A 26,875-nucleotide genomic window follows, 5' to 3' on the forward strand; every position below is an offset into this window, starting at 1 on the left:
TTTTTTTTTTTTTTTTTTTTTTTTTTTTTTTTTTTTTTTTTTTTTTTTTTTAAGTTCAAAGAGGGATAAAAGGCCAAATCACACAACAACAACCTGAGGCATGAAAGTCCTAACTGTATCAGCCATAACCCAAATAGTATGAAGGATCTCATGGTAACAAATCTGCCATACTATTTGCTTCTCTATGCACCTTATGAATTGCCACCAACCAAGCTCTTTGAAGCAATTCCCTGGTTGATGCATAAATTGACTTGAAATTTTTCTTGATTAATTACACGAAAAAGTTGCTCTTAGGACTGATAAAGTGTTTTTTTTTTCCCATGAAGTAATTAAAACGCACTTAAACTTAAACCAACATATGAAGATATGCTTATTCTGGTGTCAGAAGATTTTGTGAAAAAATATTAAAAAAGAACCCAAAAGGTGAATTAATTGTCATTTTTGAAATTTATTGCGGCTGATTTTATTTTTTTATTGTTTACGAATACCTCTTTAGCCTGTTTATAAACGGAAAATATCATTAGAGCCAAGTTTAGTTGGTAATCCTTTTAACCTCCACGTCAGATCGTTTACGATAACCTCTTTTTAACGTTAGAAAGAGTTTACGTTGCCTTTCCTGTTTTAACTCGTTCGCACGTCGCACGACACGAGCGATCGTTCGACGACCGGATGAAAAGTACCAACTGCGTCATTTTGTTTATCCTTTTAAGCTCCACGTCAGGTCGTTTATAATAAGCTTTTTTTAAGGTTAGAAGAGTCAAAACCGTTAAACCTGTGTCCATGTCTAGTTTTATCTTCTTTTTTACATTCCTTAATCTAAATGCTAGTAGTTTCTTTCTGCAATTTCTCTTTGGCTGCACAGTCTATGGCTTCTGCAATTGCACTAGCTAAAGATTTCTTGAACTGGAATGAAATTGGAAGTATAAAAAATTACTTGTAACAATTTAGATAGTAGGTTCTAACTTCGAAGGATCATCTTTTCTTTGTTAGATCATAGAAAATCAAACATGTCACAAGCTTCCACTCGCAGGTTTAGTCTAGCAGTATTTGTATATCAGACAGCGTAAGATCTTTTAACCAAAAAGAAAAGTTAATGAGAAATTCTTCTTAGACTGATGTTTTAGGCCTGTTAATAATTGTGAACTCTCTTATTTCATTGACGCTATGGAACAAAAAATAGTGCATGGTACATTATAGATATAAGAGAAAGGGAAAACAGTGAAACTGAAAGCGGATGATGATGATTATTCCCTCAACCACATCACCAGAAAACTGAAAACTGAAAGCCAAACTATATGTATTGTATTGTGTACTCCTATTCGAACATATCACCGGAAAAAATCACCATGGAAAGCAGCAGCAGCTCTGCTAGAATGAAAGATGCACAGTTAAGAAGATAAGCAATCAATCACAATAATAGTTAGCAGATAACAGGTTTTGTGAATTTACAACAGAAGCCTTTTAATCTTGATTTCAAGTTCTGTGTGTTTGTGTCAGTCCGACAATTGCAGTAACTCTATGCAAACTGTAACTCTTTGTTGGAATAACTAACATACCTTGGATTTTTCTTTGCCATACTTCTTCTGTCCATTAGAATGAGAACGTTCAGTTGGTAGGACTGGCACCTTGGCTGCCCCACCCTGTCTCTCTTGGCGCACTCTGTTGAAAATATGAGTGTACCCATCAGCTGATGCAGGGTTAGTCTCATCCCAATCCCCGAATTTCGGAACAGCAGCACTGCCATCCGGCTGCAACATCAGAATGGCATCATCGTCTTAGATACTGCATTGGTTTAGTAGAGACAAATGCACCTTGCAAAGGAAAAAAAATATTGGAAAAAGTACTCGGAAGTTGTTTCCTGATTCATCACATAGTAGAGCTTTCTGTAAAGTTCTCTGCACTTAGAATGGCAAATACTAACTAATAACAACCATGTAAAAGAGTGGCAACAAAGAGGCTACCTAAAGGTCTTGACCTTTTCTTTTCTTTTACTCTTAAGCAATCAATTATTAGCTAAATTATTTCACCTTTTGCAGTCCTCTTGGACGACTTTTTACTGATATGGGAAAATGCAGAAACTGATAAGCTGCTAATGGGAAGCTAAAAATGTGATAACAAGATAGAACTAAAATTACAGTATCATCAGCTTGAGTGGCTGATCTCAATCGGGACGTTCCAGGAGTCATGGGAGCTTGGCCGTGGGTGCCATCGGATGAACCATTTCTTTCCCATGACAGTGAAGACAGTCCATTACCTTTCCCTCCAACCTTTGTCCGGTTGGGTGAATGTTCAATGCTGAGGTCAGAGACTGCACTCCTCTGCATACCCCTTTTATGGTGATTAAGTGAGTCTACAGCCACTCTCCGAGCACCAGTATCACGGCGACCACCTCTTTTATGATCATGCTTTTGCTTTAATGGTTTTGGACTATCTCTGTGGCCAGCATCATTGGCATTGAAACTATGGTGCAATGAAGAATCAGTTGACCTCAAATCAGTCCCTTCTTGCCCCATTTGGAAGGAAGAGGCTTGAATTGGAGGCTTCTTGGTATTGAAACTATCAGAGTTTTCTTGAGACTCAATTCGATTCATTTTTCCTTGGCTCCTACCCTTCCTTGCCTTCTCAAAATAGACTGTGTACGGCACATTCTCTTCATTTTCCCAGTTGCCAAACTTGGGCACAGTTGTGCTTTGCTGTAAGGAAAAAGGACCAGATGACAAGTTGATTAAGACATATAAAATGAGCAGCTCAAGCTCTACCTTTTGCAACTTTCACTATTAAAACTTTATTAAAGAAAGAAGCATGAAATTCTCCAACAGCTTTTTTTATTCATATCTTTTCACCTTTAACAACTTAATTCTTCCATTTTTTTTCACACACTCATCCTCAAAATACAAATTTCCTACACAGGCCATTGTATCAAGAATAATGTTTGTCAAGACAAAACCATCTCATTACAGAAATCTGGAAAACCAGATCCAGCTTACTTTATCAAAAGAATATGCTATTACTTTTTTATTTACAGAAGGTGTGTGTACTGTGTACAATCTGCACCTTTAATGAAACTATTCCAAGAAATCAAATTTTCCTGAACCAACCATTAGTATTTTGTCTTTGATTCTGAAAATTATTATACTCAACATCTATGAATTATCATAATACTTGTGAAACCATATACCCAGTACAGATCAAACTCAAGAAACAACTCAAGAGAACCCAGATATTACAATTTGCTAAAAAAGAAAAGGAAAAAACAAACATAAAAGGGTTTCAATTTATCTTACAATTCAATGAGTATATAAAAAAAAACCATGATATAATTCTGTACTGCTTAAAAAAGAAAGATCAAGAAAAAAAAAAGGAAACAAAAAACTCACTGCCATTTATCTTCAAAGCAGATATGAGCTTGTTCTGGACAAATGCATAACGAAAAGAGTTGTGATTTTATGTTTCTATTTTTTTTTTTTCTTTTTTTTCCTTTTTAACTTTAACAATCCGGCAAACAAAAGTATATTTGAAAAGTTCTTTCACAAAGGCCAAGAAAGAAGAATACTTCCAAAATGCTTCAACAAGAAAATTTGGAAATAGTTTCAAGAAGAAAAAGAAGTATAGAAAACAGACCATAAACAGTTGACTTACATCATTGACTTGACTAATTGGCGAGTGGTAATTCTTGACCCCATTTCTTTCTTCTACTTTTTTCCTCTATTTTCCTGGAAAGCTAGTGCTGAATTATTTTCTTGTTAATTTAATTTAAGATAACACATAATTATAATTAGTTTTATGTAATTGTGCGGTCCTAGAAAGGGGTGAGGACCTCATACACCAAAGAATTTCAAAATCGCTATTTTGCTTGCAATTAACTTCGATTTTCAGGACGAGTCATCATCAATAAGTACAAACAAGATCCAAATTCTCATGTCAATTGATGCTTCTCAATAAGGGAATTACCTGTCTGCCACCAAGACCTGATAAAAAATTGTACTTCTTTAAAATCCTCTCGAAGCAAAATTATCAATGAGGACAACAGTAAAATACAAAAGAAAAATACACAGCTAATAAGTTTACAGATAGAACTTGGGCACAAGCAACGAGCATATCAATACTTCTCAACACATTCTGATAATTCCAAGAACAAGCAGATAAAAATCCGACTTCGATCCAATTCACATCCTCTTTGTACTTTGTTTGCATCCAGCAATTGAACCAACAGTCGAGAGTAATTACCGCGTGGCCTTGTTACCAGCACACAAAAACCTTGGTTTGTCTTCACTCTTCACATTCATCTTTTAGATACATCGTCCATGATTTCACAAGCCAACAAAAATTTCAACTTGGGAAATTGCCTTTTATTTCAAACGTTTGATCTTCTTTGCAGTATCTACAATGTTTTCGCTTATCTCTGGGTGATTGAGTTTCAATAGTTTCTCAAGCTGGAGAGCAGCCTCAGGAAAGGAATCCTCCTTCATGCGAAGTTCTGAACAAAGACCAAAAAGAACTATATTGACGTCTTCCTCAAGCTGAAGGCAGAAGAGTTGGCTGAAGACCTAACGAATAATATAGAAAGAATTAGAAACAAGCAGATTCCTTAAAGGAGTGCATCTAATTGTAGTTTGTAATCATGTATGGCAAAATCTGAGGATAGCAGTTGAGGATTGTTTCCTTAAAACACAATAAGATCAGTCATTTAATTTTATATAATCTTATATCTACTGCATTCCCCTCCTTTAGAATGTCATTCGCTGTTTCAGACATTAATGAGAACAAATAAGGCATATAGCCAATGAAAAATTCAAGAAAATTCCTCGCGTAAAAAAAGTGGAGATATGCTATAACGAATAAGTGTTGAAAAAAAAAAGTTCTCTGTTCTTACCGTTTTCATTCTTGAAATAACCATATCTTTAATCGCTGAGGACCGCGATACCAAATTAACTACAAAGAGACCATGCTGAGAAAGAGAATCTTTTACAGTCAGAAGAAAAGACTCCTCCACAAAATCTGCAGCTGGGCAGGTCATTCCAGAGCTGTACAGACAAAATACAAATAATGAAATTTATTAAATCATGCTTTCTGATAATTTGATACTCAGATTCTGTTGCATGAAATATAATATCTGCATGTACCTCGAGTCTGAAGAGTCCACATCAATAATAAGTATATCAACCCCACAACTCATTCCGCCCTCTGCATGAGACATAAAGCAACTTCCATTTGAAGATGGCTGTGAACTTCCAGAAGCATCCTTGTCTGATTGAAAGACAGGCAGTCCATCACCTGTTCCAAAGTGTTTAACCTCTCTAACAAACTTAATCCCATCAGCAATGTGCACCTGCAATTTCAAATAAGAATTGTAAAATACAAAATGATAGATAAAAATATCTACAATCATTTGCGATGTACATGCTACTAATTCTGATGGATGCAAAATGCAAGTGCAAGCAAACATGCAGAACCATGGAGAACAAAAAAAAAAAAAAAAAAAAAAAAAAAAAAAAAAAAAAAAAAAAAAAAAGATCACTACCCATTAGATTAAGCTCAGGTGCTTAAGGATAGAGCGGATTTCAAGCCTTTGTTTGGACAGGAGTATTTCTTTTTTTTTTTTTTTTAAAGGAAGGAAAATAACCATGGAAAATATCTAAGGAATGTTTTCTCTTATTTGAGAAAGGGAGGAAAAATATTGAAGTAATATTTCACTAATTTTCCATCCGGGCCCACATGTTTTGAATCTCTCCAATTTAGAAAGAAAATAATGGAGGAACTTGAAAATTTCACTTATTTTTATTAAATTACAGGAATAGCCCAAACTAACTAGAATCATATTTTATTGTTTAAAAATAAATAAAAGCATAATTATCAATTTCCAATAACAACATTTTCTTTCATCTAAAATTTTACCCTTTCCAAACAAAGGAATATATATTTATTTTCTTTCTTTCTGTATATCCAAAAATAAATGCAGAAAATAACTATGGAAAAAAATTGACAATTTCTCATTATTTTCTTTCCTCTCCTTTCCAAACAAAATGTAAGTACAGTTTTACCAAGTAGAATAAAAAACGTTGAGAATTATCCTAAAATGCATGAGGATAGCAAAGTGAAGGTCAGAGGAAGAAAGTTTAAGAATAATGGCAAAGGAGTCTCTTATAATTGAAAAGTATATGAGACATTCTGGACTAAACACTAACACTTGATGCAAGTGCTAACTATTTCTAAGCAAAGATAGAACTTCCAAAATATAATTGATAAGAATGAAAAGGCAAAAGTGTAATTTATAGCAAATTACCTTCAAATGTTTATCTTCAGTTAAACCAAAGTAGCCCCTGGCAAGATCAAGTATCATATGATCTAACTCCACCACCTATGGATTGAACAATTATCAAATTAACCCCCTAATTAATCAAGGAATAAAAGATATTTTTTCCCTTTCGGAATGTTATCAAAGGTTATGGTTACCTCAATATGCAAAAATGGCATACATCTGTGGAGAAACATTGGAAGTAGACCAGCTCCAAGACCTATTACAACTGCATTAGCCTGAAAAAAAAACTAAAATTCAGCAATCTCAAGACCTATCATGATATTCTAGGCCAGGATAAATTCACTTGGCATGCAGAAAAAACTACAAAAGCATTAGTAACGGTTACCATATTCCCAGCTGATGCCACGCTTTCTAAATAAGAAGAAATCAACATGAAGCCAGAAATAATACCCGTATGATAAGAACTAGCCAAATAATCATGATAAACCTTCAGTCGGTTGCTTGATTCTACAATAATGAGAACAAAATAATAAAAAAAATAAACAAGAAGCCAGCTTATAAGTAACAAAATGTGAAGCAATTTATCTGGGCAATGAAATACAAGAGCAATATCCCTAAAAGATTATGGATACATTTGAACCACTACTGCTAAGTTCAAATCAAAACATCAGGAAAACAACATATAGAATTAAAAAATGAAGTCAATGGAATGTCAATTTCTCTCATTAGAATCTGACAGTAACAGCATCTGCCAACTAGTTAGCAACCAAATTTCCAATGAATCCAATAAAATGAAAGGAAAAAAATGCTATAAATACAAATTTTTTTATTGCAAGATTTTCTGTTGAAATTATATATTATTTTGACCAGCCAAATATTGAAATTGAATTAATTAAAAAACAAACAGGCAAATAAGCCAAAAGACAACAAAAATAGTCAAATATAAATTGATGCAAACAAGTTGAGCAACATCATCAAGCATGGTAATTCATGGAAAAAACATCAAATACATGTGTACCATCATTTCGTTTATGATTTCCTCTTCTCTTGGATTTGGAAGATGAAGTAGTTTTCTTTCTGTCTATTTCAGTGATTTTAGGGGAATATTCACCCCCTTTAAGAAGAGCTTCAGACTGCACCAAGCCCTCAGTTCGTTGGAAGACAAGGCGACGGAATATCAAATCTTTAGATGGCAAAAAGCGACTAATATCACCATCAACATTTTCATAAACCACATCTTCAACAATTATTGGACCAGTTAATGAAGATGTAACCTACCAAATGCCAGCAACAACTGAGATGGATAAGAATCAATTGGGCATGTTTTGGCAATTCAAACATCAACAGCGGTTAACCATTTATTAATACTTTAACAAAATGGCAAAACGAGACATCTATGAAGCAGAGTTGAATTCAAGTGGTGTAAAGAAAAAAAGTTCTTTTATATTCACATTACTTCCAGTTGTTTTCCACCTTTTCCTAGAGAGAAGCTAAAAGCAACAAAAAGATAACAAACTTCACCAGGTAACCACATTCTCATGACTAAAGAGAATCAAATAGCATCACAAGAGAGTGTTGAACCTTGTGCACAATACTTCGTTGTTTGATTCCATCATTCGCCATCATGAAACTGTAGAAATAAAGTCCCATTAAACCAAAAATTAGGATGTGAATCAAAGAAAAACCTTAGTTTAGTATAATAATGAATTGACAATGCATTTCATTTTATAAACAAGATGAGTAACTTCAATGCATCTTGTCTAAGATGTCACAGTAGCAAAATTATCAAAGAGTGAATAATATTAATAACATACGGTATTTGTGCTCCATTGTCATCTTTTCCAGGTGCCAACTGTTTAACCAGAGGAGATAAATCCTTCTGAAAGATTACCAAGCATTAGATATCACTACCAAAAAATAGTCACAATAAGAGATAGTTGCCAATTGTCACCTCAGAGAGAGATGACTTTTTAATGAGAGAACTGGATGAAATATTACCTGAATGTCATCCATGCTAGTATTAATGTGGCTGCTGTCCAGTAAAACCTTCATTAAGCATATAAATTGATTAGACGATGCAATTCAATAACAATTCAGGAACATAGATATCCCAGACAGAAAAAAACTTGTTATTGAAAGAAAAGTACCATAATCAAACGAGCTGCTTTTGAGCTTTCAACCACCATCCACTGACCTTCTTCTGAAGAGAACAGCCATTCATGAGCTCGAGTCTGAAACAACATAATTTTAATCCTACTGCATCCTATGTTAAAAAATTTCATGCACATGTTAAAGCAAAAGGAGAAAAATAACACAACAAAAGGAGATCAGATGAACAATGCAAATTAATATGTGGAATCACAATTCTATGTCAGTGAAACAATGTAACTATGTGTTTCTCCCATTACATTTAACCTTTATGATCTAATTTGGTTGACCCATCATGTTTTAACAGAAAAGTTTCACCCATTGTTTAAAACAGTTCCCATTTTGTTTGTTCATATGGTGAGCCACGTAGCAAGAATAGATGGCAAAGGGAATATGCAAAAGTAAATTGGGGATGTGAGTAGCAGTTTCAATTCAAAAAATGGAAAATTATGACTCCAGAGAGCATTATAACTTAAAAAATTAAGAGACAAATTCAACCTCTTTGTATTTTGGGCAAGAATAGGCAAGGGGATATTTCATCCTTTTCAGCATGAAGATTGAACAGGAAGTCAAGGAAAAATAGTTCCCAAAATTTGACAACTCGACAACTAGAATAAAAGCATTATGTGAAATAATGGTTGAAAATAAGTTGAAGATGGTCAGGACTTGAGCTCAAGTACCACCTTTCATTGTGAGCTATTATTACAGAAGCCGTAATGGATCATCAAATTCAAACCTATCACAGTACTAGGTAACCATGTCCTTACTGTCACTTTCATTTTAATTTTCATAAACAGGTTGTCAAGAAACAAACCATTAATTTTAGACAAATAAACCAGTAAAAGGTTTTCCCATGCACTGAATCTGAACCAAAAAAAAAAAATACTATCCATACCTTAGGCACAATGAAAACACCACAATGATATGAAAATGAGACAGAAAGATCCCTGGCATCAAGAAGTACAGCTCTGTAAGTGAAACAAGAACCTCCTAGCCCACCTAAAGTGAGTTGAAATCGACGTCCTGGGCTAAGCTTTGTTAAGTCCCCTTTAGCTCCTAGTTGCAGATCTTCAAGAGAGTATAATATGTCAGAACTGGCATATTCTCTCCGAATCCGGTTTTCATTTTCAAGAGCTTCATGCAGACCAGCAGCCTAAAAATATATACACCAAGTTCTGTCATGCATTCATCAGACTTCTATGCCGAGGTTCACATAAAAGTTAAGGCTAGTTTCATTTGGCAATTAAAATACACGTAATCTATTTGTTGAAGGCAAATCTCATATAGCCAAAGGCTTGGAATGCCATGTAAATTGCATTGACAATCAATATTTTAACATTAGACTCTAATTGCTTAATGATAATAATTAAGAACAATCCATTACAAGTTAACAATTGTATCTAAAAATATTTCACTAAAAACATTTTTTTTTCCTATCAATGCATTAAAATATTAACCTAGAATTGTCGCTCAGTTAGCAACGCAGGCTGGGCATGTGGAAAGAGCTATTGGTTTTGATCCCCACTAAAAGCACCTGCAGGGAGAGGCGAAGAGCCTAAATGTGATTAAAATCCGAACTGGATTAGGCGGTCTTTGGTAATAGGGTCTGGGATACCGATGGTTTGCAGAAAAAAAAAAAATATATTAAAGATGGAGGGAATGTATAATCTTTTTACACTATGCCATGAACGTTGTGTATGCCCCTAAATTGATTGCTAAAGAAACATCTTATCTATAAGAATAGAGGAGGAAACAAGTAATACTACCTGATTTCCGCTGGAATCAAGAAAACAGTGATTAACCGATGTTGTTATCTGGTGCAAATCAGTAGAAATCTCTTTCTCAGCAACCACCATAAAGGTACGAAGGCTAGGCTTGGTAGATGGTTTATGAGGGACAGCACCAACTTTCATTTTCCAGCCAAACCGAAACTTAGAGAAAAGTAAACCTGAACAGAGTAATTAGAAAAATTTCAACATTAAAGATCTTAGCATAAACAGATAACTTGAAGTCGAAATATGCTTGAAGAGACTATCAAATAAAAAGCAAAACGTGCACATAGTCTGGGACTTAAAACAAATAGTACCCAGAACATGAGATTCCGCCAGTGTAAGACAAATAAACTTCCCTCCAGATTTCAGAACTCTTTGCACCTACAATAATCAACAGATAAAATCTTTCTCCAAAACCAATCAAACTACACTATTAAACACAAAACCCAAAACAAGATGCCAAGCAACCTCTGTCAAATATTGGCTACCCAACATAGGCCCAAGCTCTGGCTCCATCAAAGCATCCAATCCACCTTTATCAACAACAGCATCAAATGTCTCATCGGCAAACTGGTAAACACGGTAACAGTCAGTAAAACAATAATAAGATTAAGACAGATAACGAGAATGAAATTTAAAGTATGTGAAGATGTTTCGAGAAGTTATGAAAATACACAGAAATAGTAAACATTTCCCTAACGGACCTGCATGGCAGTCATGTCCATTACGCGCCACCGCATCCCAGGCCGTTCTCTAACATTCCTCCTAAGCATATCGGAAATCACAACTTTCGAGAAATCAATATTAGTAATATCTTTAACTCCGGCGTCGTATAAATGCTCCGATAATCTCGAATTGCCGCAACCAGGCACAAGAAGTTGCAGCGAAGAAGTAGGAGGAATAGAATCATTGTCTGCAGAAGATGGAGCTCCGTCGAGGAGGAGGGAGAGGAGAGGTTGTCGGAGCTCAGTCCACTCAGCGTACCACTCGAATGAATCATCGCTGCCGCGAATAGTGAAAAACTTGTCCCAATTTTCCTTGCTAGTGAAGTCCCCTAGAGTGTTTAGAAGCTCATCGGAGGAGGATGATTGCAGTGGTTTTTTGTCTCTCTTTCCCATTTTCGGTTTAGTTAAGTCTGGTTTTTCTGATGAGCTTCCTTGTTAGGGTTTAAGCCAGTGCCCTTAGCTTTCAACGGCGATTGAATGAATCCTTTGCCATGTCGTCCAATCTATTAACGATGAGGATAGAAAGCGTGCCGTTCTGTCGTACGATCACGTGGGATACACTAGCTTATGGCTGTTAACTGATAATGCTGATTATTTTTAACAAAATTTTAGTAGGTTGAACAAAATTATTTTCATAACTTATTATTTTTTAAGGTAAATATATTACAATTTTATTTTAATATGTTATATAAATAAAAATACTAAATATAATTTTAATAATAACATCTCACAGAGATTTACTATTTTAAATATTTTTAAATAAATTATCATATAAAAGTATTAATTCAAAAAAATATATATAATGTAAATAGTGGTTATTTTTGTAAGATTAATAAATTCTATACATTGTTCAAATATAAATCATATAGCAAGGAACTGTTTAGACTTTTATTATTAAAATCTTTACCTATATAAATTACGTGAATCAAATGTCTGTTGAATTGTTACATTATTACTGCTACATTATTATTAAAATAAAAAGAATAAAAAAAATATTAATTCTTTTTCCGAGATAATCCACTTAAAAAGGGAGGTCCATAACATAGTTTTTTCAGTGCAATAAAGTTACATAGTGTCTATTTTTCGTTAATAAAGGGGTATTTCCATGGATTTGCCTTGGTATCGTGTTCATACCGTCGTATTGAATGATCCGGTCGTTTGCTGTCAGTCCATATAACGCATCCAGCCTTGGTTGCTGGTTGGGCCGGTTCGATGGCTCTATATGAATTAGCATTTCGCGAATGAAAAATTTCTAGAATGCATAAAAAATAATAGTTTTGGTTGTATTAAAAATGATAAAACCAAATATTAAATTATATTTGGTAAATCAAACCAAACCGAGTACATAATTGACCGAATAAAATAGATTTAGTTTGATTTATTTTTTGGAAAAAAATTGCATTTATGTTCCCTTTTCTTTGCTCAGCTAAATTGATATTTTCTGCTAAAGAGACATGAAAAGCTATTTCTGAGAAACAAGGAAATGTCCTTGGGTGCACGTAAACTAGACTTTACAACCCACAAAAGGATTCTCCTTTTGCACTCAATAGCTAAAATAACATTAGAATAAATGAGATTGGAAAAACTGCTATTTAGATGAGAAACATATACAATGCATGTCATGTGGAAGATGAGGAGATAACTTTAGAATAATTCAGTTAGAAGACCATTTCATACCAAGAAATGAGTGATGAAAGATCTGAAATCGAAATAAAAACTAAAAGCTCTTTGTTTTTCTTTCACAGATAGTCACCGGTTTCTCTTTTTTATTTATTTTTTTAATAATTAGTATCTTTTGAGATAGATTTAAGTTATTATTGTTACTGTTATGATAATTTTAATCTATATCTTACGTCTGTATATAATTTTTTTTTAATGCAATGTCTTTTAAAAGAAAATGAGATGAGCAATAGAAGCTAAAATGACTGAAAATGACCTATCTAGATTTGCACTCAGCAATCTTAATAAGTTTTTGTTGGATGCAAAGGGCACCACTATCACCATCACCATCACCAATTCACCATCATTATGTGTTCAAGCAATCACAAATAAAATAATTGCATGCAACTCCTAACAAAATTATAACTTGGAAAGCTACTTGTGTGAAAAAGATTTCATCTATTTAAGCCAAATTTATATATATATATATATATATATATGTGTGTGTATTTATATGTCAATAGATAAAGCTTGATTGATTGTGGTTGCCACTAGGTGGGATGATGGTTCTGCTACCACATACTTTTGCATCAATGAAGTTTGCAGGGAAAAAGGTTATAAAATATTCTTTCAATTATTTTTACAGCATGCTATATCTAGAGATGGCCATATTACGGTTCCGGGAACCGGAACCGTCGGTTCGAACCGGTCCGGAACCGTAACCGGAACCGGTGAGAACCGGAACCGGGCCGAACCGGAATCGGAACCGGAAAATTTCGGTTCGGTTCCGGTTCCAAATTTTCTGGAACCGGAACCGGCGGTTCCAGAGAACCGGTCGGAACCGGACTGGAACCGCAGGTTCTCTGGCCGGTTAGAACCGCCGGTTCGAACCGGCGGTTCTAGCCAAACTGTCAGGTTTTTTTTTTTTTAAATTTTGTTGTGAAATTTGTTTAAGTTTTTAAAAGAATAAATTTAATTGAAATATTTTTTTAATTTTTTAGGTGTATCTTTTAATTTTTTATGTTCAAATTTTTTTTTTTTAAACCGGTCTTCAAAATTTAAAATTATGTTCAAACTTTTTTAAACAAAAAATAAATTCAGTTGAAAATTTTTTTTAAAAAAAATAATTATGTTCAAGTCTTTAAAAAAAATAAATTTAATTGAAGTATTTTTTAATTTTTTAGGTGTATTTTTTAATTTTTTATGTTCAAATAATTTTTTTTTTTTAAACCGGTCTTCAAAATTTAAAATTTAAAATTATGCGATTCGCCGGAAAACCGATCGGAACCGTCGGTTTTATAACCGGATCGGAACCGGAACCGGACGGTTCCAAACCGGAACCGGAACCGGACCTTTTCGGTTCGGTTCCGGTTCCAGTTTTTCCGGAACCGTAACCGCCGGTTCCGAAACCGGAACCTCCGGTTCCGGAACCGTGGCCAAGCCTAGCTATATCCACTCTATTAATACATTATTTTTCTCAATTTGTTAAATAATATTATTTTTAAAAAAAAATTTAATACAAAAATTTGAAGACACTGTCAATTTGTGGCCCACTCTGGGTTTATTTGCTGATGTAATTTGAGAGGTTTGTATTTCCTGTAAATCGAGAGAGAGAGAGAGAGAGAGAGAGAGTGAGAAGCTAAAGTATTTATTTTCCTGTTGAAATGTGAAAGTGACTGAGAGGGAACATTGAACATGGCAAGTACACTGCAAATATAAATTAACAGAGTGAATTCAGAATTCAGCTTAGACTCCATAGCTAAATAATGATAAACATGATTCTAGTAGGAGTTTAAAGCTATGTTTGGGGAGAGGGAGGAAGTAGAATAGAGTGTAAAATGACACTATTCAATAAATTCTCACCTCATATTTTACATTCACCCATATTTTACGTATATCTAGGCATGGCCAAACTACGGTTCCGGGAACCGGAACCGTCGGTTTGAACCGGCCCGAAACCGTAACCGGAACCGGTGAGAACCGGAATCGGAACTGGAAAAATCCGGTTCGGTTCTGGTTCCTGCAAATGAGGAACCAGAACCGGCGGTTCCAGAGAACCGGTCGGAACCTGACTGGAACCGCCGGTTCTCCGGCCGGTTAAAACCGGTTCGAACCGGCGGTTCTAGCCGTTGTAACTGTCAGATTTTTGATTTTTTTTTTTTGTTGTGAAATGTCTTAATTACCCCTCCCAACAACTATAAACTGCTATATAACGGCTAGTTTTAAGGGTATTTTTGGAAAAATGAATTTTTGGATTTATTATAAATACCTCATTTTATTTACAAATTCATTACAAAAAAATCTCAACTCTCTCTAATTACTCTCTCTACAATATACTACACTCTCTACTTACTCTCTCTACAATATACTACACTCTACTCTATATTATTCATTTATTCTTCTCTACTCTACAATATCTCTTATTAAGTAATTATTCTCTCTAATTTTTTTTATTCAATTTTTCAAATTATATTTTATTATCATATAATGGCAAGTGGAGGAAACTCAAATTCGGGTAAGGGCAAGGGAAAAATTGGAGAATCATCTATCCCTACAAACGACATCTATGATATGATTCCCGACCAATTTAATTTTGAAGGTTTTCCAAATGAAAATTTGGATATTCCAACTCAAGAATCCGAATTTAATGAGCAATTTCAAGAAGATGAAGAGCAAGAGCAAGAGCAAAGAGCAAAAATTGTTACAAGAGCAAGACAAAGTTCTGACATATTCTCCATTCATTTCACAAAAAAATTCAAAGGTGAGAAAATGTACGATGTAATTTGCAATTATTGTGGAAAATCTTATAAATTTAAACAAGCGAGCGGCTATGGATCATTTTGGAAGCATTTGGAGGCAAAACATCCAACAAAAATCGGAGTTGATCGGTCTCAACAACAAATTTCCGGGTACGCTTCTAACCTTTCTTTATTTAAATATTCTGAAAAAATACAAAAAGAAGAATTAGCAAAAATGATTTCTATGGAACATTTATCTTTTAGTTTTGGTGAAAAATTAGGTTTTAATAATTATTGTCAAAAAGTTTTAAATCCTTGTGCTAAAAGAGTACCAAGAAATACTGTAAAACGAACTATTATTTCTTTATATAACAAAGGAAAAAAAGAGTTAGAACTTTTATTTTCTCAATTGAAAATTCGTGTTTCAATTGGTTGTGATGTTTGGAGTGATCATTGGCAAATGCATTCTTATATGGGTATTACATGTCATTGGATTGATGATGATTGAAAAATTCAAAAAAGAATTATTGGTTTTCGTGTTTTTGATGATAAACATACTGCAAATAATATTTATAGAGTAATTGTTTCAATTTTTTCTATTTCATTTGATAATGCTTCTGCGAATACTAGATCAATTATTGAACTTAAAAAAATTTGTGAACCAAATATTGGTGGTAAATTTTTTTCATATAAGATGTGCATGCCATGTTTTAAATTTATGTGTACAAGATGGTTTGAAAATTCTTGATTCTTTTATTTCTCCAATTAAAAAAGCTATTTCATATTTATGGATACATTCCCAAGTGATGAAAAGTTGGGTTAAATTTTGTAAAGAAAATAATAAAAGACCAAAACGTTTTCCAAGGGATGTCCCAACTCGTTGGAATTCAACATATGAATTACTAAACGAGTCTTTTTCTTATAAAGAATTATTATGTTTTTTTGTTACTAATAATATTGAGGATATTAATTTATATCCACAAAATTGGGAGATTTGTGCAAAAATTTTAGATATTTTAAAAATTTTTAATGATGCTACCTATAAATTTAGTGGGGTTTATTATCCCACATCTAATTTATTTTTACCTATGTGTATTAATATTGTTACTGCACTACAAGAATTTCAAAATGATGATTTATTAAAAGATTGTATTTTTTCAATGAAAAAAAAATGGTTATCTTATTTTAAAAATATACCACCTCTTTATCTTGTTGCTATTGTATTTGATCCTAGATGTAGAATGGATGTTTTATGTGATTATTTGACTATTTATTATGACGTATTAAATCTTGATGTAGAAGATAATGTTAATATAAATGTACTAGTGCATGAAGTTAAACAAAATATTATACAATTATATAATGAATTTGTTCAAGTTTCTAGTTCATCTACTTCTATTTCTACTTCTTCTCAATCAATATTCCACAATTTTCAACACAAAGGGTAAGTGGTATTGATGTTGCTCAACAAGTTTTATTGCAAAGACAAAAAAGAACAAGGGAATCCAGTTCTATTTATGAATTTGACAATTATCTAACAACTTCTTTTGAGTTTGGTGATAATTATGTAGATGCAGATTTTTCAATTTTAGATTGGTGGAGTCGTCACGCAAATACTTTTCCAATTCTTTCTTTACTTGCAAAACAAATTTTAGCAGCTCCGGTCTCCACTGTTGCGGTTGAACAAGCTTTTAGTCAAGGAGGTAACATACTTGATGAAACACGATCTCGTATGACACCCGATTCATTAGAAGCACAAACGTGCGTGGATGATTGGACCAAAGTCGAACTAAGAGCCCAAGAAAATCTAAAAGAAAATGAAGATTTATTTGATTTATACGATGGGTCCTCAACGGGAACATCAACCGGTGGTGCAAATAGCGATTAAGGTAAAAGGGGTGAAATTGATATAAGGTAAGTAAGAACTACGTGGGCTTTGATTCCTCTAAACCCCAAGAGGATACGTAGGCAGCTTAATTTTTTTTTAACAAAAAAAAAAAATTAAGTTCAAGCCCATTTTTTTTTTTTAAATTTTGTTCAAACTTTAAAAAAAAAAAATTCAGTTCAAAAATTTTTTTAAAAAAATCATTATGTTCAACACTCAACAATTCAAGTCTTTAAAAAAATAAATTTAATTGAAGTATTTTTTAATTTTTTAGGTGTATTTTTTAATTTTTTATGTTCAAATAATTTTTTTTTTAAACCGATCTTCAAAATTTAAAATTTTTTAGGTGTATTTTTTAATTTTTTATGTTCAAATAATTTTTTTTTTAACCGGTCTTCATATTTTAAAATTTTTTAACTGTATTTTTCAATTTTTTATGTTCACATAAAATTTTTTTTAAACCGGTATCCAAAATTTAAAATTTAAAATTATGCGATTCGCCGGAAAACCGATCGGAACAGTCGATTTTGTAATCGGATCGGAACCGAAACCGGAACCGGAACCGGACGGTTCAGAATTGAAACCGGAACCGGACCATTTCGGTTCGGTTCCGGTTCCGGTTCCAGCTTTTCTGAAACTGGAACCGCCGGTTCCGGAACCGTGGCCGGTACATCCAAACAAAGCATAAATATCCAAGAAATCACTCCATATACAGTGAAGTTCAAAAATTAAAATTTTCATTAAGTTGATAGACTATTTAAACAATGACATGTTAGGAAAAAAATAAAGAATAACTTATATATATATATATATATATTTTTAAAACATAGTGTTATGAATCAAAGTGATATCGTGTTAAGAATTTGGGCATACTAACAAATTAATCAAATTCAATTGGTTGGTTTATCCTCTCAATTATATATCATTCACTTAATGTAGATTTATCCAATATGGGATTACCTGTGTATCTTTACGCATTGCATTAATTTAACTATATCCTTTTTCAATTAAAGTCAATTATGTCGTGTTCTGTTTATCTAGTAAAGTCAATTAATACAAGAAGGGTGCTAAATCCGTATTCTATGCAAAAACCTCAATTTCAAGAAAGTCAATATATAGAATTTGGAATTTTGCTAGACCGGTAAACAAATTTCCAATAAAATGAAGGGTGTTTGAGATAAGTGCAATATTTCAAATTGTGCGCTGTCATTTGGAGAGGAGAATTATAAAAATCGTATAAAAAAAAGTATGCCCATAAAAAAATTTTATTGTGCTTTTTTTTAATCAAAATGAAGAGAAAAATGGATAACTTGCTCCGAAAATCTAGCCCCGTTCAATGCATTTTTTATACTTTATCTGACATTATATTGATATTTCTGAATTAATGTAATAAAGAAAGCTATTTTAAAGAGGTAATATGAATTTTATACTTTTTTTTATCAAATTTAGTAAATTTATCTAAATAAATTAGTTGTCTGAATTAATGTAATAAAGAAAGCTATTATAAAGAGGTAATATGAATTTTTATATTTTTTTATCAAATTTAGTAAATTTATCTAAATAAATTAGTTGTCTCCTCGTGCTGCGGATGTCATATAATATTTAAAATTAAAAATTATATTTTGTTATAATTAATAATTATTTTCAAAAATTTAAATATCCAATTCATTATACTGACTAATGTCCAAAAAATAAAATAAAATATTTTTTTCCATATTCAGGCGAAAGAATCAATATATTGACATGTACACATATAAATCAAGTTTATAATTAAGCTTAAAATTTGAAATTTTTATAAATATTTTTATTAGATTTTACAATAATCTTTTTAAATATTAGTTATTGAATTCATTTTGAATAAATAATATAAAATCCAAACATAAATATAATAAATATTAAAATTTTTTTAATAAAAATTTCATCGAAGTTTGCTCTGATTTGGAATAGGTTGAACAGTACTATCGTATCCCTCCACAAATCACAAAATCATACCTTAGTCAATCATCGAAAATTGAATACACTTTGTAATTTTATCACCATTACCACATTGTTCAAGCGCACATTAATATAATGCTATGAAAAATAGTTTTATATTGTTTGCAAGAATTTTTTTTTTTGGTTGAAAGCATGATTTGATTTTCTTTTAAGGTTTCATTTATATTGAAATAGATATCTATATAAAAAATTCTATAACAGTGAAAAAAGAAAATGAAGAGATTAAATATTAATTATTTTAGAAAAGAAAGTAAAAATTTTTAAAAATATCAATGATATTATTAATTTAATTAATTATTTAAAAAATAAAAATATTATTAATGATATAATTAAATTTCCTATTAATTATATCAAATATATAAAAGTTATTTCCAACTTAATAGATTAACTTTTTGCCACGTAAATTTTTTTCCTTAGTTTTTATATATTTATATAAATATAAAGAGAACTCTAATTAAAAAACTCGTCAAAATAAATGAATAGGAGGGAATATGAAATAAAAAAAGTTTTTTATTTTATTAACATTATTTTTATTTTTTTTACGAATTCAATGTATTTAAAATAAATTTTTTATAATTTGTAAATTAAATTTATAATTAAAAAAATGGTAAAAAAATAGTACGGCATGGCAAACCTAAAATATAAATAGGAAAAGGAAAAAGGCAGAGAAAAAAAAACGTTAAGCTCGCATTGGGAAGCGGACAAGCCTTGAAAAAGATGACGACCCAATAACCCGATTATCTCCTCCACACCTTACTTTACAAGTGTGCAATACTCACATTACCATTTGCTTACACGTGTCTTACGTCTACTATACCCCACCTCCAGATTTCTCTCCGAGTTCTGTTCTCTATTCTTTTTCTCCTCCTTTTCGCTCTGTTCAAAATTCATGAGACTCTTACCAGAACTTTTTTTAATGCACGCAAATCCCAAGCAAACCCAGAGTTCGTTTCTTCTCAATAAGGAAAGTTAAAGTTTATTTGTATGCTACGTTCACGACATGAGTTATAGGAAAACAGAGCATCGCTTACCGATACAAAGAACCTACTGAATTTAGCATTGTAAACTATTTTAACGTTTGAGACTGGTTTTTCTTGTTCTATAATGGCCGGAAATGAGTGGATAAATGGGTATTTGGAGGCCATATTGGATAGTGGAGCGGGTGCTATTGAAGAACAAAAACCGACTCCAGCTGTGAATCCAGGAGAGCAAGGACATTTTAATCCAACCAAGTATTTTGTGGAGGAGGTGGTTACCGGAGTCGATGAGACTGATTTGCATAGGACTTGGATTAAGGTGGTTGCCACCCGCAACACCCGCGAGCGCAGCTCTAGGCTGGAAAACATGTGCTGGCGTATTTGGCACCTTACTCGCAAGAAGAAACAGGTTACTACTATATTTGTGTTTTTGTATGTTTGTAGGTTTAGAGAGAATCAACGTTGGCTAATTCTGCTTGTATATATAGTGTTATTTGTTTTATGGACTAATGGGTTACTGTAATAATGCGTCATAAGTTTAGAGGTAAGTGAATTCAAATCTATTGCTGCTAATGGTAGAAAAGAATGCTCTCGGTCTTCGGGATTTTATCAAAATTTTGATAAATTTCTGTGGTGAAGAGATTATATATATATATATATATATATATATATATATATATATGTTAGATTACTATTAGTCTGAATTATGTCCTGTTTTAGTGGGTGTCAATGTCAATTGATCATGCAAAAGACATTTTACAGGACAGGTAAATTCATAATAAATAGTTTCATTTTGAAATTGTTTGTATAATCTCTGTAATAATTTGTACACGAGTAAGAGCAATTATGTATATGAATGTGAATGTGAATGTGATGAAATATCTACACCCACCGTGTATTTGACCAAATGCTTGTGAGCACTTGTTGCTGTGGTGTACTGGTGTAAAATTTTAGAAAGTAATTTTGCATTCTTCCTCCTATTATGTATAGGAGCATATGACCCTCTTGCTCTTGACCTTTGTTGCCATGCCATTAAGTTAAGGTCATCTTTTTTTTTTCTTTTCAATTACTAATGTAATTGCCAACATTAAAAATTTTATTCTTATGATCTGAATAGTTGGAATGGGAAGGACAACAAAGGTTGGCAAGTCGAAGATTGGAAAGAGAACAAGGACGCAGGGATGTAACTGAAGACATGTCTGAGGACTTGTCAGAAGGAGAGAAAGGGGATATTGTGGCAGAGCTGCTGCCACATGAGACCACAGTGAAAAAATTTCAGAGGAACTTTTCCAACTTGGAAATTTGGTCTGATGATAAAAAGGAAAATAAACTCTACATTGTTCTTATCAGGTTCAATAAGTTCCTGCGCCTATTATTCACATTGGAGACTTGTCTATAATCTCAAGCTGAACAACTGTGTAATGAATATGACATTTTATTTTAATATATCTCATATAAAGTCTTTAAGGTTGCATTTGGATGGGACTTCAAGGAGCAATTACTTTAGAATATCAATAGAAAGCAATACCATGTTTCACTTTTTTCCCCCTTTTATTCTCTAATCAGTGCTCGCTCCATATATGGTGGAGCTGAGAGAAGGGAGAATTTTATCTGTGTACCTCATAGTAAAATTTAAACTATAATTAGGATTATGCACTCTAGACGTTTTGATCTGTAAAATGGCATGTGTTGATGATCAGATTCTTTTTCCTAATTCCCAATTGTGGCATGATTATGTAAGTAATACACAATTTAATTTTTTTAATTGCCTGTTTAACTTGTCATTGTCATTTAGGTAACTAGAAATTTAGACTACCTTGATACTTTTCCGGTTTATAACTTTCAACTTTATATTAAGTTGAGAAATGAGAAACCAAATTATTCATTCTTGCAATCTTATCCTTTTCCACCAGTTTACATGGTCTAGTTCGTGGAGAGAATATGGAGCTTGGTCGCGATTCCGACACTGGTGGACAGGTAAATGTTGTAGTCTAATATCATTTTATTGTTACCAATGCATCTTCTATGATTTCATTCTGTGTCTTAGGCTCATATAAATAATTTACCAGGTCAAATATGTGGTAGAACTTGCTCGAGCACTCGCTAGAATGCCTGGGGTATACAGGGTGGATCTTTTTACTCGCCAAATTTCTTGTCCTGAAGTTGACTGGAGCTATGGTGAGCCAACGGAGATGCTAACTGCAGGACCTGAAGATGATGGTGAAGCCGGAGAGAGTAGTGGCGCGTATATCGTTAGGATTCCCTTTGGTCCACGTGATAAGTACCTAAGGAAAGAATTACTTTGGCCCTATGTTCAAGAATTTGTGGACGGAGCTCTTGCTCACATTCTTAACATGTCAAAAGTTTTGGGTGAACAAATTGGAGAGGGAGGCCCTATATGGCCGTATGTAATTCATGGTCATTATGCTGATGCAGGGGATAGTGCTGCGCTTTTATCAGGTGCTTTAAATGTGCCAATGGTATTAACAGGACACTCGCTTGGAAGAAACAAGCTCGAACAGCTTCTTAAGCAAGGACGACAATCAAAGGAGGACATCAATTCAACATATAAAATAATGAGGAGAATAGAGGGAGAAGAGCTTGCACTTGATGCTGCAGAACTTGTGATCACAAGTACCAAACAAGAAATTGAAGAGCAATGGGGACTTTATGATGGGTTTGATGTCAAGCTTGAGAAAGTTTTGCGTGCTCGTGCTAGACGTGGGGTCAATTGCCATGGCCGTCACATGCCAAGGATGGTGGTAAGATAGTAGCATTTTTCTTTTCATTTTCTAGCTTTGACATTTTAGTAATTGCTTCCTACCATGTTCGTATGCGACTAAGCATAAAAGAATATGGGAAAGAATGTAAAACTTACATGAAAAAGATGTGACCTAGCATTATTGAAATGGAATGATTCATGTGGACCTTCTAATTAAATAATGAAGCATAGTTCTTTTACAGGTTATTCCTCCTGGTATGGACTTCAGCAATGTTGTGGTTCAGGAAGATGCCCCTGATGTTGATGGGGAACTTGCATCGCTTATTGGTGGTAGTACTGATGGGTCTTCCCCAAAAGCAATCCCAGCTATATGGTCTGATGTGAGTGTCGCATTTTTGTCTCCGTTGTTATTCCACTCGATTAGAAATATAACTATTTCTGGTTCATCCCAACCTCATTTGGCAGGTCATGCGGTTCCTTACTAATCCCCATAAGCCAATGATTTTGGCCCTGTCAAGGCCTGACCCAAAGAAGAATATTACCACTCTATTGAAAGCCTTTGGAGAGTGTCGTCCATTGAGGGAGCTCGCCAATCTTGTAAGTATTTTGTCTTCGTATAACAGTTAAGTTGATCCGATTATTGATACAGTACAGTGAAGAAACTAATATGCTATAATGCAGACACTGATAATGGGGAACAGGGATGACATAGATGAAATGTCTGGTGGAAATGCAAATGTCCTTGTAACTGTCTTGAAAATGATTGACAAGTATGATCTTTACGGGCTTGTGGCCTACCCAAAACATCACAAGCAATATGAAGTTCCAGACATATATCGGCTGGCTGCAAAAACGAAGGTTCATTTGCAATGGGTGTTTTCTTTTTTTGGAATATATTGGTGTGGTTTTTAGGTTGACGATGATTAAGTGGTTGGATATTTGTCAGGGAGTCTTCATAAATCCAGCATTGGTTGAGCCTTTTGGGCTTACTTTGATTGAGGTTGGTTTGTTTCAATTAATTAAAGTGTTTCATCGTTCCCATCATCCTTTGCTCATAAAAAATGATGTTTTGATCTATGCTGGTTTCAAAAAATGCAGGCTGCAGCTCATGGGCTCCCGATGGTGGCAACTAAAAATGGTGGACCGGTGGACATCCATCATGTAAGGATGATCCAATCTCATTAACTACGATATAATGTATCTGCTTCTTTCAATGATTTCAATTAAATTTGTGTCCTGACACGTCTATTCAAATAAGAGCCGGAGGAAAATAAACAAACTCTAAATGTACAGCAATCAATTGGTTAATTAGAAAGTTGGAAATGATAAATTTCTTTCCCCTATCCTACAGTTCTCTTAGCAATCATTTGGAAGTAACGAACATTAATTTGATTATTGCAAATATAACCTTTTATTGCTTTTTTTTTTTCGGCCCTTGGATTGGCAGGCCCTGAACAATGGCCTACTAGTGGATCCTCATGATCAGCGAGATATTGCTGATGCATTGCTCAAGTTGGTGTCAGAGAAGAACTTATGGCATGACTGCAGAAAGAATGGTTGGAAGAATATACACCTTTTTTCATGGCCGGAGCACTGCCGTACTTACTTGACTAGAGTAGCAGCATGTCGAATGAGGCACCCACAATGGCAAACTGACACCCCAGGAGATGATGGGGCTGCTGAAGAGTCATCCCTAAATGATTCCCTAAAGGATGTGCAAGATATGTCCCTTAGGCTCTCAATTGATGGAGATAAATCTTCATTAAATGAATCTTTGGACTGCTCAGCTGCAGCTGCAGGTGACCCTGAGCTGCAAGATCAAGTGAAACAGGTTTTAAGCAGGATAAAGAAACCAGAATCTGGCCCAAAAGTTGCTGAAGGTGGAAAGATTGAGACTACACCGAGTAAATATCCCATGTTGAGGAGGAGACGTAGATTGATTGTCATAGCCCTTGATTGCTATGGCACTGAAGGGGCTCCAGAAAAGAAGATGATTCAAATTGTGCAAGATGTAATTAAGGCTGTTAGGTCAGACTCACTATTTGCAAGAGTATCAGGTCTTGCTTTATCTACAGCTATGCCGATATCAGAAACAGTAGAATTCTTGACATCTGCAAGGATACAAGTAAATGATTTTGATGCATTGATTTGTAGCAGTGGAAGTGAAGTATATTATCCTGGAGCTTATACTGAGGAAAATGGAAAACTTTTACCAGATCCAGATTATGCATCCCATATAGACTATCGATGGGGTGGGGAAGGTCTAAAAAGAACTATCTGGAAGCTAATGAACATGACTGAAGGTGGAGAAAAATCAAAGGAATCATCCAGCCCCATCCAGGAAGATACAAAATCAAGCAACGCCCATTGCATTGCATACCATATAAATGATAGTAGGAAGGTAAATGAAGATATTTAATGCAACAATTGAAAGTTCGTAAAGCAGTCAGTTTTTACACATGATTTTCATACTGTTATGCTTTTATAGGTAATGAAAGTGCATGAACTGAGGCAGAAGCTTAGGATGCGAGGTCTCCGTTGCCATCCAATGTATTGCAGGAATTCAACAAGGATGCAGATCATTCCTCTCCTGGCATCTCGAGCACAGGCACTTAGGTACTATCTCAATTGAAATTAGGAGTCTACTGTCATCCTTCAATAACCACTGTGGTATATCTTTGGATGGAGTCCATTTTAATTATAATATTTAAACAATTAATTGTCACTTTAGCTTAAAGTAAAAGCCTTTAAGGACTCCCTTCCTATGCTCTTAAATTAGAAAATAAAATTTCGCAACAAATGACCCATTTTGTGACTGCACAATTTACCAGTGAACACAAAGGCTTGGTCTATTTTATTCGATGCAATTTGGACTTGTAGTTGACTTTGGTCCATTAGTTATTTACTTCCAAATTATGCACAGCGAGTAATTTCAGATAATCTTTTGGTATTAAATTTAATAATGTGTCTTCCTTAACCATCTGGTTCCTTCTGGTTGATATGGTGGTGTCCTTCCAAGGTCTAATGGTCTAACAGCAGTATAACTATTTTAAAACGAATTCATATAAATTGATTGATTGACCATCTTGCTGTTTAACCAAATCACTTGATTACCAGCTCTTATGTGGACCTTACAGCACAATGAGATGATTTTAACCAGTTAAGAACACTTATTTCTGTTTTCATTTCCTTCTCGTTGTCAGATACCTTTTCGTGCGTTGGAGATTGAATGTTGCAAACATGTATGTAATTCTTGGCGAAACTGGAGACAGTGACCTTGAGGAAATGATACCTGGGGCTCATAAGACTATTATTATGAAAAATGTGGTGACAGAAGGTTCTGCAGCACTGCTAAGATCCATGGACATGAAAGATGACTATGTTCCCAGAGATAGTCCCTTGGTTGCCTACTTGAGTGGAGATGCATCAGCAAATGACATCGCGGATGCTTTGAAGCAAGTATCAAAAGCATCTGGAATGTAAACTGGGTAAATATATATTTGTTTCAATACGAAAGTTATTCTATTCCTTTTTGTTGTTATAAGTAAATAGGATTCCTCATCCATTTTCTGATGTGGGTTTTTGACACAATTTAGTATATAGATGATAATTCCCACAACAGGAAGAGGCTTGAAGAAAATTTGTTCTGTAATAAGACTAACTACCATAGTCCTCTATTTATCTCTACATGAGATCTTTCTTCAACTGCATTTTGAGAAATAAAAATCAAGAATTCATTTCTTACTTGGTATTCTGGGCCCATTCATTAGGAAAATACAGTCTTACAGTGTATATCATGCTATTTCAAGCAGCAGGTTTTAGGCCAATAGAAGTTAAATCTTCTATAATCTATATAGAATAATAGAACTTCGAGTTTGGTATTTCATCATTGTACACTAACAGGTGTGACGTCGACAAGCATTTTGGTTAGTGTTTTTGTTGCTTTGATTTGTTTATCCAATCTTTAATTGAAAACCAGAAAGATAAATCCATGA

General features: G+C 33.7%; 3 protein-coding genes across 4 annotated transcripts; 1 reads left to right on the top strand and 2 right to left on the bottom strand.

Annotated features, from left to right (window-relative positions):
* Positions 1-1,133: 1,133 nt before the first annotated feature.
* On the bottom strand, positions 1,134-3,579 carry LOC105633153 (RPM1-interacting protein 4). 2 transcript variants are annotated; one of them, XM_012215715.4, is made up of 4 exons: positions 3,378-3,579; positions 2,136-2,693; positions 1,557-1,748; positions 1,134-1,368 (listed from the first exon to the last, which is right to left on the bottom strand). In XM_012215715.4, exons 1-4 carry the CDS (start codon positions 3,381-3,383, stop codon positions 1,342-1,344), a joined length of 783 nt encoding a protein of 260 aa, XP_012071105.1. In that variant the 5' UTR covers positions 3,384-3,579; the 3' UTR covers positions 1,134-1,341. The 2 variants fall into 2 exon arrangements, with proteins under 2 accessions (XP_012071105.1, XP_012071106.1); XM_012215716.4 differs by having other exon boundaries at positions 1,134-1,365; positions 3,378-3,576.
* Positions 3,580-3,969: 390 nt separating this feature from the next.
* LOC105633155 (S-adenosyl-L-methionine-dependent methyltransferases superfamily protein) lies at positions 3,970-11,409 on the bottom strand. Its single transcript, XM_012215717.4, has 16 exons — positions 10,884-11,409; positions 10,648-10,749; positions 10,494-10,560; positions 10,174-10,355; positions 9,303-9,560; positions 8,407-8,490; positions 8,258-8,305; positions 8,074-8,138; positions 7,841-7,889; positions 7,278-7,533; positions 6,645-6,766; positions 6,454-6,534; positions 6,284-6,358; positions 5,124-5,329; positions 4,874-5,024; positions 3,970-4,547 (listed from the first exon to the last, which is right to left on the bottom strand). The coding sequence occupies exons 1-16, from the start codon at positions 11,295-11,297 to the stop codon at positions 4,350-4,352; spliced, it is 2,358 nt and encodes a 785-aa protein (XP_012071107.1). The 5' UTR covers positions 11,298-11,409; the 3' UTR covers positions 3,970-4,349.
* An 8,621-nt stretch (positions 11,410-20,030) lies between these two features.
* SPS3F (sucrose phosphate synthase 3F) lies at positions 20,031-26,631 on the top strand. The gene is made up of 12 exons (XM_012215718.4): positions 20,031-20,567; positions 21,276-21,508; positions 22,072-22,135; positions 22,228-22,920; positions 23,123-23,260; positions 23,346-23,477; positions 23,562-23,738; positions 23,827-23,880; positions 23,979-24,041; positions 24,328-25,281; positions 25,369-25,496; positions 26,084-26,631. Exons 1-12 carry the CDS (start codon positions 20,286-20,288, stop codon positions 26,361-26,363), a joined length of 3,198 nt encoding a protein of 1,065 aa, XP_012071108.1. The 5' UTR covers positions 20,031-20,285; the 3' UTR covers positions 26,364-26,631.
* The last annotated feature ends 244 nt before the right edge of the window (positions 26,632-26,875 follow it).

The sequence above is a fragment of the Jatropha curcas genome, chromosome 7 (genome assembly GCF_041381405.1).
Source record: "Jatropha curcas cultivar XTBG-Jc1 chromosome 7, XTBG_Jcur_1.0, whole genome shotgun sequence".
NCBI lineage: Eukaryota > Viridiplantae > Streptophyta > Magnoliopsida > Malpighiales > Euphorbiaceae > Jatropha > Jatropha curcas.

Excerpts from the sequence above, each read along its gene's own strand:
- LOC105633155 (XM_012215717.4), bottom strand. The coding sequence starts at position 11,297 with ATGGGAAAGAGAGACAAAAAACCACTGCAATCATCCTCCTCCGATGAG. Across the intron at positions 9,561-10,173 it reads TTGATTCCAGCGGAAATCAG|GCTGCTGGTCTGCATGAAGC; the intron begins GTAGTATTACTT and ends ATATATTTTTAG. Across the intron at positions 6,535-6,644 it reads TGGCATCAGCTGGGAATATG|GCTAATGCAGTTGTAATAGG; the intron begins GTAACCGTTACT and ends TTTTTTTTTCAG.
- SPS3F (XM_012215718.4), top strand. The coding sequence starts at position 20,286 with ATGGCCGGAAATGAGTGGATAAATGGGTATTTGGAGGCCATATTGGAT. Across the intron at positions 22,136-22,227 it reads ATTCCGACACTGGTGGACAG|GTCAAATATGTGGTAGAACT; the intron begins GTAAATGTTGTA and ends ATAATTTACCAG. Across the intron at positions 23,739-23,826 it reads GGCTGGCTGCAAAAACGAAG|GGAGTCTTCATAAATCCAGC; the intron begins GTTCATTTGCAA and ends GATATTTGTCAG.
- LOC105633153 (XM_012215715.4), bottom strand. Across the intron at positions 1,749-2,135 it reads CCACTCAAGCTGATGATACT|CCGGATGGCAGTGCTGCTGT; the intron begins GTAATTTTAGTT and ends CTGATGTTGCAG. Across the intron at positions 1,369-1,556 it reads ATGGCAAAGAAAAATCCAAG|CAGAGCTGCTGCTGCTTTCC; the intron begins GTATGTTAGTTA and ends CTTTCATTCTAG.